Source organism: Haliotis cracherodii, unplaced genomic scaffold, assembly GCF_022045235.1.
Source record: "Haliotis cracherodii isolate W230 unplaced genomic scaffold, xgHalCrac1.p SCAF_12, whole genome shotgun sequence".
NCBI classification, from domain to species: Eukaryota; Metazoa; Mollusca; class Gastropoda; order Lepetellida; family Haliotidae; genus Haliotis; species Haliotis cracherodii.
The window spans coordinates 43,511,106-43,523,334 of record NW_027266267.1 but is presented as its reverse complement, the minus strand read 5'-3'; the positions used below and the strand labels follow the sequence as shown (position 1 = coordinate 43,523,334).

Here is a 12,229-nt window from a genome sequence, read left to right as displayed (position 1 = left end):
GTTGGAAGATCAAACCGGGTCCATGTGCTGCCATAAAAGGCAGACGTTCTAGTGCCAGTACCTGGTCGCGGTAAGCAGCAGCGTTGAGGTTGCCACGGATGACAAGAAGCCTGGAACGTGCATTGCCACAGAAAGCACCCCACAGCATGACACTTCCGCCTCGAAATCTGTCAACTTCCTGTACACAACACTGGGCGTAACGTTCATGACGGCGCCTCCACACCCTCGCCCTATCATCAGCAAATCGAAGATAAAATCGGGACTCATCACTAAAGACGACTTGATTCCAATTCCTCTGAGTCCATCGTAAGTGTCGCTGTGCCCACAATTGACGTTGACGTCTGTGTAATTGAGTCAGAATCGGCCCGCAGTATGGCCGTCGTGCATGAAGGTGAGCAGTTCTCAGACGAACAGTTTGCGCACTCTGTCTACCCCTAAACAGTTCATTTCTGGTTGATGTAGCCGTCAAAAATCGGTCGACTACAACCCGTCGTCCTTGCGACTTCAGCTACGGACGTTCCCGTCTGCAATATGCCAATGGCACGTTCACGTTGCACATTTGAAAGGCGTGGCATGACAAATGGCCGTAAAGACTTTTGTTTTCTTGTGTGTGTGTTTTATTTTAATGACTACTAACAAGTATGGCTGAAAACACGTGCGGCATTAAGGCCACGTGACCAGTTGCACGCGAAAAAACACTTTTGCAACTATAGTGCTGTGCACATGATTTTGATCGATACACCTGCACAAAAACGGGTGTTATCTGAAGACAATACGTGGCCATCACTGTTTAAATACACAATAAGGGCCCACAATGATAACTGGTCAAAATGTTAAAATTTTAGGATTGTGAAGTTTATATATATATATATATATATATATATATATATATATATATATATATATATATATATATATATATATATATATATATAAAAGAAAATCTAAAACATCCTGTGACGGTCCTATGTTGCCAGGGACTCGCTATGGGTAGTACACGGACTTCTCCGCTGTGAGATGATTCAGACGGTCAGAGGCATGTTGGAAAACTTCTTCTTCATCATTGACAGGTAGGGAGGGGCATGTTCATCATGTACACGCTATTGATTCGGATCATCATCGCCGTCATTCTATTTTACAGATAAAAATAAAGAGGGTTTTGATGATCCTGGCATAGTCAGGCAGGTTAGGTTCATCATCAGCATAGGGCCCTTGCCCCTTTTACATGCAGCCCAGACAGCGAATGGGATCTCACCCAAATAAGCGCTACCAAGTCGAACCCACCTAGAACTTTTCCAAGAATGTGAAGACTCCCTAAAACTGAAATCTTCTGCATTACCCAGATTCTTCCTGGCAGCAAACCCGGGTACTCTCCCAATGTCAGACAACAGATTGGGAGGTGCCAAACCTAAGGCACCGAGAACAGCGGGGAGTCGGACAATTTGGTACTCGGGATGCAAGCGTGACATTTCGTCAACGTGGTCCGCATATTTGCCATTTTTGACTGTTTTTCTTGTCAATAACATTAGTGTCAAGGGACAGAGAATTCAACAATATAAATGATTCTATTGGATTTATAAAAAAGGTCAATGTCAGCTTTGTTGGCCTGGAAAGGTCTAAGGCTGTATATGTACGGGCCTATTCCTAAGGTGGCCCATAAGGGACATGGAGTCTGTTTTTCAATATTTTGATGTTTCACTTACTTTTATCGTAACCTTTAGCAAATTAACACAATATTTCATACATATATCTTATAAATCATGTATAAAAACAACCGAAGCATGGAAAATGTACTTTCAAGTAGCTATTGAGTCGCTGTTACTTTCAAGTAGCTATTGAGTCGATGAAATGTGAAGCGAAAATGTCAGAAACTAAAATGGAAAAGTCAAAAACCAAAACGAAAATGTCAAAAACAAAAGCGAAAATGTCAAAAACTAAAATGAAAATACAGAAAACTATTTCCACCGCGGTTTTCTGTACTTTCATTTTTGTTTTTGATATTTTCGTTTTTGTTTTTGACATTTTCCTTTCCGTTTTTGACCTTTTCGTTTTGGTTTTTTACTTTTCCATTTTAGTTTCTGACATTTTCGCTTCACATTTCAGCGATTCTATAGCTACTTGAAAGTACATTTTCCATGTTTTCAGTAGTTTTTATACGTGATTTATCACATATGTGTATGACAAATTGTGTTAATTTGCAAAAGGTTGCCATAAAAGTAATTGAAATATCAAAATACATGTATTGAAAAACAGACTCCATGTCCCTTATGGGCCACCGTATATTCCAGCTAATTTTATAATTATCATTTTCCATGAAGCCCTCTACACATTCTGGATCGTACCATAGATGGACCTTTGAGTCTGGCGAAGACGGTAATAAAAGGATCGAGCCACGCCATCATGCCGCTTAAGATACTGTGTTTGTGCCAATGCTGGGTATCCACAGACTATGTGTTGGACAGTCTCATTAGATTCATTGCATATTCTACATTTCATGTTATCATTATCATTCAGTGTCAGTAAGCACCCAAACTATTGCATTTGATAAGGGTACTCTTTCATGTAAACTTGAAAGGAGACAAGAAATAACTTACTGACCAATGGAAACGAGACATCTTCATCATTGACAGGTATGGGCATGGTGGAGAATTTCTTAGTCATTGACAGTCAGTGGCCTATCCAAACCTAAACAAAAATATGGGGGGTTACCCATCTTCCAGATATCCATTTAAAGCAATGCTTAATATAAAACGTCAATGAACGAGAATACCCAGTCGATATGCAATCTAAAACGTTTAAAGTGATTCTGGTTAAAACGTCATTGGACATTTTTCAAAAGGGGTCACTTGACAGATGGAAGGTTTGAAATGAACGTTCCAAGCTTTTTCTACCAGTGAAGAGTGAACTGGTATGTTTACATTCCACAGATACGGGTTGATCCCCAACGGTTTCCGGGTGTACTATAAGAAGCGGTCTCAGCCGCCTCTGCTGGCGTGGATGGTAGAGAGCTACTACGACGTGAGCAAGGACATGGATGCCCTTGTACGAGCACTTGGTCCCTTGGAGAGGGAGTACCAGTTCTGGATGACCAACAGGAACGTGGAGGTGCAGGTGGACGGGAGGAACCACACCTTGAACCAGTATAGAACCATCACCAACACTCCCAGGTACACCGCCACTTATTGTATATCAAGATTTCTTATGATTATGGAAGGTTTTTTTGTTGTACATGTTTACATTAAATTAAACATACATCATGCTCTTTCCCTTTTTGTCAGACCCGAGTCTTACGCAGAGGACGTGAAAACAGCAGGGAACGTAACTGAAGGTAAGGAAGGGAGACAACTGAAGGTAAGATTCGTGATAACTGAAGGTAAGCAGGGAAAACAACTGAATTTAAGCAGGGGAGGCAACTGAAGGTAAGGAAGGGGGATAACTGAAGGTAAGCAGGGGAGGCAACTGAAGGTAAGGAAGGGAGACAACTGAAGGTAAGCAGGGGAGGCAACTGAAGGTAAGGAAGGGGGATAACTGAAGGTAAGACTCGTGATAACAGAAGGTAAGCAGTGAAAACAACTGAAAGTAAGCAGGGGAGGCAACTGAAGGTGAGAAAGGGAGACAACTGAAGGTAAGCAGGGGAGATAACTGAAGATATGCAGGAAGACAACTGAAGGTGAGATGGGAAGACAACAGAAGGTTAGAAGGGGAGACAACTGAAGGTAAGCAGGGTATACAACTGAAGGTAAAAAGGGGAGACAACCGAAGGTAAGCAGGGAAGAGAACTGAATGTGAGAAGGGGAGACAACTGAAGTGAGTGAGTGAGTGAGTGATTATGGTTTTACCCCGCTTTTAGCAATATTCTCAGCAATATCACGGCGGGGGACACCAGAAATGGGCTTCACACATTGTACCCATGTCGGGAATCGAACCCGGGTCTTCGGCGTGACGAGCGAACGCTTTAACCACTAGACTACCCGACCGCCCCGGGAGACAACTGAAGATAAGCAAGGTTGGAGGGGCATATCCGTATTTATAACTGTCCCATGGCATCCCAGTGGGGTGCCGTCTTATAGCCGGAATATCGCTGAATCATATTTAACGAAGCTTCCCAACTGTGTTTCAGAACAAGCGTCCAACATCTATTCGAACCTGGCATCTGCCGCTGAGAGTGGCTGGGATTTCAGTAGCCGTTGGTTCTCGCGCGAAGACGAGACAAATATGGGACTAAACACTACTGTTATCAAAGACATAATTCCTGTTGACCTGAACAGCATCTTGTGCAGGAATGAGAGACTCCTGGCGCGCTTCTTCAACATAACAGGTAGATTGATGTAGATATACCATATATCCTCCATCACAGTTAGTACTTTGCATTCTTATTGGACCGCCGGTGGTATCGCTTCTTTGAAAGAAAATATTTATTTGAAAACACTTCTTTCTAAAACTTGACTGGCTGTGAAACTAAATATTGATTATACTAAAGAAATGCTGTGAATTGCAATCATTCTTGATGCACTGGTACTTCGTTGTTGAGAGTGTTTCCAACTCATGCAAGAAACAACTGGAGAGCATGTGCTAGCTCCATAGTTTACTGGTCAAGATGGTGATACAAATAGTGCGGCTGGGTCCGTATCCCTACGCCAGGAATGGTACTATGGAGTAGTGATGTTGTTACAATATAGTCCATATGTTACGTCCCCTTTGCTCTGTTCCGTTTACAGTCATTTTACAGTCACTCATTGAAATGTCTTGGAAATGAACCTCACTACCGGATCTAGTCATGAAGGTGGTTCGATGATACCCAGTGTCGCATTGGTGTCTCTTGTCGGACAGGGGACCTCGGTGACCTGTCTACTTGTTTTATTTGTTGTTTCACGCCGCACTCAGCAATGTTCCAGCTACATGACGTCGGTCTGTATAATCGAGTCTGGACCAGACAATCCACTGATTGGTATCATGAGCATCGATCCACGCAATTGGGATACGATAACATGCATCAACCAAGTCAGCGAGCTTGACCACCCGATCTCGTAAGTCGCCTTTTACGGCAAGCATGGGTTGCTGAAGACCTATTCTACCCCGGATCTTCACGGGTCGTCAACTTGTGACTGGTCGGGGACTGGTATCTTCCTGGTTAAAGGGGACATGCCTTTATTGTTGGGAGTGCGCGTTATTCCGAGTTGTACTCGCAGGGGATAGCCATGCTTAGATATTGAGTGATCCCAGTGCCGTTATATGCGCGGGGTGTTGTTGAACTTGGCTTGGTAGGACCTGGTAGTGGGATTCCTTCATCGTCCAGATTCCTTGGGAACATGCGTCGGAATATACGTAGGGGTACGAGAAGGATTCCCTGGGCTACTGTATCAACTTTCCGCTTGAGCGTTGCCAGTTGGTATGGTCGATCTTCAAAGCGGATGTTGACTGTCGCAATCCACAATGATGCAATCAGTGTCTGGGTTTCCATGGTTAGTGGTTTTCAAAGCTTGCTCCTGGATCATTGTGGTCAGTGCTAAGTGCATTAAAGATTGTGAGAGTGTGATCTGCCCCTTCCTCTGTTTGATCGTCCTCTTTGTGTAACAACAGCCTCTACTTCGGCTTCAGCTTCTGCCTCTTCCCCAACAGCCGGTTACGATGAGGATGGTTTGTTCCTTTCCTCTGCAGTGAGTTGTATGCTTTTAGTCCTTCATCACCAGTGAACAGAAGTATGCGATCTACTTGTTCTTCTTCTTTGACATTCTCCAGTGAGAAGTACAGTTCACATCTTTACTTGAATAGCTAGAAGTCAATTTTTCCCCTTCAATATCTTCAAGTCTTGCTTGGAGAGGAATGAGGCTGGTTACAGGAAGTTTACTTCATTACACAAATATGCAGACTCATTTTCGTCAGCTTTCTTGCTTTAATGTTCTTGTAAACTTCACACATGTTTGCAATAGATTCCAACACTTTAAACCTAAGCCGGGGCACAAGATGAAGAAATAAGCAAAGTTTCTTTGTTTACATCGTGTTATATTCTAGATTATTTACAGCAAGTGCCTTTCAGACAGAAACCCGACCAACAACAGCTAGGAGAGCGGATTGTGAAACTGTGCATTACCTAGTAAAATTAAACAATATCAAATTAATTGACATTAATCTAGTCTTCATTTAGACGTTATTGCTGTGCTATCTGTACACGGATAATACAGTTTTACCAGTTTGAAATGTTCAGCAAGTGTTCTTTTATTTACAGCAAGTTCGCCACTGCATTGTTGGCAGACAATCCGATCGCGACCAACAAGGGCATAGTGCATTACCTAAACTTGACTTTTAAACTAGTGTTGTAACATCTGACCCCGGAAATAATATAAAATGCAGTTTTATCAGTTTGAAATGTCAAGAAACCTTAAAAAAACAGGCTAGTAGTATATTCTATTGTAACAAATGTTATACATTGGATAACATTTGTTACATTTGACCACTTTCTATATGGCATTGAGTGTTTATTTTCTATTGACTTCTGAATGTTTAGTAACGAGACACTTCTTGGTCCATTCTATTCTACTCTTCATCTATGCAGGTGATAATGTAAAATACCGGTACTATTCGGAGAGATATGAGCGGCGCAAAGATGCAATACAAGACGTGATGTGGAATCAGGAAAAAGGCGTGTGGCAGGATTACTACATTCCCAACCAATCCCTGCGGGACTATTTTTTCCCGTCCAACATATTTCCTATGTATGCTGGTTGCTATGGCAACACCGATGCAGAGCGTGAGGGGATGGAGGAGAAGGTCGTGAGTTATCTTGAGGTAAACTATTGGTATCTTTAAAATTCCTTCATACTGTTAAGGGCTTCTTGTCTTCTCGTATTAAGTGCGTCAGATTCTTAACATAAAATGTGACAATGCTCGTCGTAAGAGGCGACTAACGGGATCGGGTGGTCAGGCTCGCTGACTTGGTTGATGCATGTCATCGATGCCAACTGCGTGGATTGATGCTCATGATGTCAATCACTGGATTGCCTGGTCCAGACTCGATTATGTACAGACCGCCGTCACATAGCTGGAATATTGCTGAGTGCGGCGTTTAACAAACAAACAAACACAGTCACATATTTGTCATTCAAGCCTTTTACAGCTAGCTTTGATTGGTGAAGATTAATTCTAACCCGGATCTTCACGGGTCGATTATTTTAAGAATAACATCATATTATATGATAAAGGGAGCATCAGATCCGTCGCCAAAGTATCGCATAATACAATTGGTATTTCTGACATTGATATTTATGTACGGAAATACTCGAGGGTAATAATCTGTAATACTATCTTTATTTTCAGAAACAAAAAGTGCTAGCTTATGAAGGGGGCGTCCCCACTTCCTTGTCAAACACTGGCCAACAGTGGGATCTGCCCAATGCATGGCCGCCATTACAACACGTGATCATTGCATCATTAGCTGAAGGCAGACGTAGCCAATCAAAAGCCTTGGCAGCACAACTCGCCCAGAGCTGGGTGTACACTAACTATCTAGGCTGGAAAAATACCAACCACATGTTTGAGAAGGTATGCATATTTTAGTCATAGAAATAGTACAACTTGTCCTTGATAACTGGGATACACTTTGGAAAAACAAGAAGCCACCATTTTATTGTTTGTCCTAATGCATGTGTTCTGTCGAGCCCCGGTGACGAACTATCAACTGCTACATCCCCCTTTGAACAGACATCATAGAATATTGTGACAGGTGTGTGGTAAGTGACATTGTTCCATCATGAGCGCCTTTGTGGTGTAGTGGATAGAGTGTCGGCCCGGAGTGCGTAACGTCGGTGGTTCGATCCTCGGCCGCGCCATGTTAAAAGATGGTACTTCTTGTTACCCTGCCTGGCGCATTAAAGGGATTGAAAAAAAGACTGGTCGGCTCGGAGTATGCTGTGTCCGAGTGATATATCAGTGGGCTAGTACTTTAGAATGAGCATTAGTCTGGACTAGCACACACCCACACACCCACACCTACAACCACACCCACACCCACATACACACACATACACACCCAAACCCATACCAACCCACGCACGCACACAGCCACACGCGCGCACACCCCCCCTCCCCCCGACACACCGACACACACACGCACGCACGCACACACACACACACACACTCACACGAACGCACGCACGCACGCACGCACACACACGCGCTCATACACACACGCACGCCCGCACGTACGCACACACACGCGCGCATACACATACCTTGGAGGTATGGTGATATAGTTCAAGTAATAAAACACTGTACTTTCTCTGCAGTACGACGTGAACAACGTCGGGAGACGTGGAGGCGGCGGTGAATACGACATTCAGGTAGGGTCTGATGGTTGTACGCGCAAAGAACATGTGTTGTATGAAATTTGTCATGCAATATGTCCAAATTCTTCTTAAAAGACTGGTGGTCACCTCTGTCGTTGTTGGGTTAATAATGATGTCGGATTTAATTTAATGTAGCTAATTCCGAGTTTGTTCGTTTGTTGTGGAACTCAGTATTATTCCACCTATATAATAGAGACCTGACAATTAAGTGAATGACACGATGAGAATTGTTCACCCGATCCCGTTAGTCGCTGCCTAGCACAAACACAAGCTTGGGTTACTGAAGACCAATTGTAACCCGGATCTTGAGGGAAACGTTGGTTTAGAGAGGCCCGTAACGTTGATTATAATTATTAGCACATTCAAGTGATGCGGATGTACAAGTGTGTACTATATGGTGTGTGTCAGGTCAGGACATAGCGGTAGTGGTATAGCATCGGTGCCCCGGAGCATCTCGCCTGCAACCTCACACTAAGCTCTGGCTGAGACCTTCCCTTCTGTCGATGATGATGATGATGATGATGATTTGGAGTTTCTACGTGCGCTTTCTGACATCACGAGTATTTAGCAAACGGGTCCGCCAGGCCACTAAGTGTGCTTTGACCCCAAATGGAGTGAATGAGTGATTCTACGCCGCCTTTAGCAATATTCCAGCAAGATCACGGCGGAGGACACCAGAAATAGGCTTCACACATTGTACCCATGTCGGGAATCGAACCCGGGTCTTCGGCGTCCGAAAGAAGCGTTAGGGTAGCATATTTAGATTTTACCGAATTTTGAATTTTGAATTTTGCCGCAGGTGGAGAGACGAATGGAGGAAGGGAGTGGCGTGATTTTTTGTGTGATTATGTTGGTTTGGGTTTTTAGATCGGAGGTGATATTTTTTGTGTGCGTGTGATATTAATACGGCCTAGAAGGCCAGCTTTACTAAGGTTAATATAAACAACAGTAATTAATGGTTGGTTGGTTGGTTTGTTGTTTAACGCCGCACTCAGCAATATTCCAGCTATATGACGGCGGTCTGTAAATAATCGAGTCTGGACCAGACATTCCAGTGATTGATATCATGAGCATCGATCCACGCAATTGGTATCGATGACATGCTTCAACCAAGTCAGCGAGCCTGACTACCCGATCCCTTAGTCGCCTTTTACGGCAAGCATGGGTTGCTGAAGACCTATTCTACCCCCGGATCTTCACGGGCCCAGTAATTAATGAGAAGTGGCTGCTGCATAGCTTGATCAGGTTGGCTGACTGTGATGTACAATACAACGGGGTCATGGTGATTAGGAATGGGGGTTTGTCTCTGATCATTAATGGCAATGAAGTGATTCCAGACATGGCCATGGTAAATAGCCTTTGTAATTAAATGTTCCGTCAGACACATATTGTCCCGACAAGGTCGCTATGACAGTTTATAGCTAAAGTTGATAGAATTATCATTAAACCGCCCGCACGTTATCAGAAATGAGCGGGCCACTGTAACTTGATAATGCCCTCATATTGCTTGACGACGGACCATTATCAAGATGTTAGATGACGTCATAGGGTAGAGAAAATGACGTCACGTATTATAGTGACGTCATCTAATTTGTTCTATGACGTTTCCAAATTTGTAAAATGTGGTCAGTGACATTCGTGTTGATTGCAGTAAATGTTTCAAAACCGATGTTGTTTCTTTTTACCTGATAACAAATTCCATCCATTTTAGCTATAATAACGGTAACGCTCTTTTCCAAGGCATTATCATTAGCAGAAGCCCTCGGTCTTTTCAACTGCCCTCCTTCGTCGGGCAGTTCATGGAAAACCTCGGACTTCTACAAATGATAATGCCCTGAAAAAAAGCGTTACCCTTATAATAACACATGGTTGTGTTTCTAATTATGTTTGTTGAGTACCTGTACGTGTATATATTTCGTATCATCCTTCCTTTCCCTAGACTGGCTTCGGGTGGACAAATGGAGTCGTGCTGGACTTACTCAGTCGCCATGGAGACATCTTGACAACAGATAAGACGACATCTGACGCGCCAGGAAATAGGCCGTCCATGTTGACTTGTGTTTACGTGTTGGTCCTCGTGATGCACGTGTTGTTTTACTACTGAGGGCGACAGGGCGTTCCAGTTGCAGTATAACCAGAGTCATAATCAGTGATATCTATCTATGTCTTGTGTAGATTTTAATTTCAAAGCGGGCGGTCGGGTAGCCTAGTGGTTAAAGCGTTCGCTCGTCACGCCGAAGACCCGGGTTCGATTCCCGACATGGGTACAATGTGTGAAGCCCATTTCTGGTGTCCCCCACCGTGATATTGCTGGAATATTGCTAAAAGCGGCGTAAAACCATACTCACTCACTCAATTTCAAAGCAGCTTTACACCCAGCCCCCTCTCCGGAGTAGATTCATTTAAACCCGAAAAACTCCTTCATCGTCTCCTTAATCATAGAGACCGCCGCCGTGGTCTAGTGGTAGAATGCCGGCCCGGAGAGCGGAAGGTCCGGGGTTCCATCCCCGGCAGCGTCATACCAGCGATGGTACTTGTTGTTACCCTGTCTGGCGCTCGGAATAAAGGGGCTAAAACAAGGACTGGTCGGCTCGGAGTCAGTATACTGTGTCTGAGTGGGTATTCATGTTAAACTGCGGCATGGTATCTCAGTGAGCTAGCACTATAAATCGGCATCAGTCCGGACTAGTACAAGCAGCCACACACACAAACACACGTGCATGCACGTCGCTATATAAGTGCAATAATCTTGGACGCGACGTTAAACCCCATTTCACCTCACCTCACCTCACCTCACCTCACCTCACCTTAATCATAGTGGGACAGCAATCATAACTCCCCTTTAAACAGTATGTCAGTTCTTTCACCTTGTGGGGGGCACGGTTGGCCCAGTCGTCTAAGGCGCCACGATTCGCTGTGCAGAGTCGCATCCCTTGGGCACGCCAGAAACCTATGATTGTGGGTTGGAATCCCGGTTCGCCCCGATTATGTTTCTAGGTTTGTTAGCACCATACCCGTGCTAAGTGGTAAACGTCCGAGACCTGCATCACTTCGGGCTTTCCTCCCACATTAAGCTGACACGCCGCGATATAACTGGAATACTGTTAAAAGCGGCGTAAAACCAAACTCACTCACTCACTCACTACTTGAATATTAATACTGGTGAATAAAGCAGGATCGAATGTACGATTCCTCCTATATCAGGAGCATGTGTTCATGAATCTGTGTCAAATAGTGATGATAACAGGTGCCCCACCGATGCCACCCGTCACAAACACATGCAAAGGCAAGTCATGTGTTCACCTGTCAAAACACATATGGTACAAGTCAAAAAAGAAAATTGCATCGGACATGTTTTGTCACTGATGCGTCAAGTTTGGAAATGTTGCAACCTTGATCAAACAACTTCTGAGGAAGAGTTGCATGAGGCTCTTGGTTGAAAGAGCATGCTCGATTGTATCTCAACAAATGTGAAATGTAAACACCAAAGGCTGCAGCTTCGGGAATATTGCTCGCCATTAAGTGTAAGTTGACTACTGGAAAGTTGAAGCCCTCTTGTCATACAGTCGAAGTGAATGTTATTGTTTATGCATATAGAAATTGATGTTTGTTTCGGAAGCAATACACGCTTAAAAAACCCCGCACAGGTAGTATATAGTTCATTGAACCTGACTACACAAAAATCCGGTATATAAGTTGGATATATATTATTGGAAAATGTTGGTTGCCTGATATTCGACAAACGGTGCGTCAAAACGCAGCCATTGTCGATTTGCAATGTCTTAAACGGCATTGTTTTCACCTTTGTTTAAAAATGCCATGGAGGAAAACAGTAAAGCAAAATGCACGTGTAAATTATGACATTCGTAACACGTGGCAGTGGCTAT

At 43.7% G+C, this 12,229-nt stretch overlaps 1 protein-coding gene across 1 annotated transcript in view; it reads left to right on the top strand.

Moving 5' to 3' along the window:
- Window positions 1-10,828, top strand: part of LOC139457918 (trehalase-like) — a 22,054-nt gene extending 11,226 nt beyond the window's left edge. Inside the window, exons 7-14 of the mRNA XM_071239258.1 lie at window positions 978-1,070; window positions 2,928-3,167; window positions 3,279-3,328; window positions 4,121-4,318; window positions 6,554-6,786; window positions 7,315-7,539; window positions 8,283-8,336; window positions 10,282-10,828. Of these exons, the coding sequence (XP_071095359.1) occupies window positions 978-1,070; window positions 2,928-3,167; window positions 3,279-3,328; window positions 4,121-4,318; window positions 6,554-6,786; window positions 7,315-7,539; window positions 8,283-8,336; window positions 10,282-10,446 (1,258 nt within the window). The 3' untranslated portion in view covers window positions 10,447-10,828. The remainder of the gene's footprint in view (window positions 1-977; window positions 1,071-2,927; window positions 3,168-3,278; window positions 3,329-4,120; window positions 4,319-6,553; window positions 6,787-7,314; window positions 7,540-8,282; window positions 8,337-10,281) is intronic.
- Window positions 10,829-12,229: the final 1,401 nt, after the last annotated feature.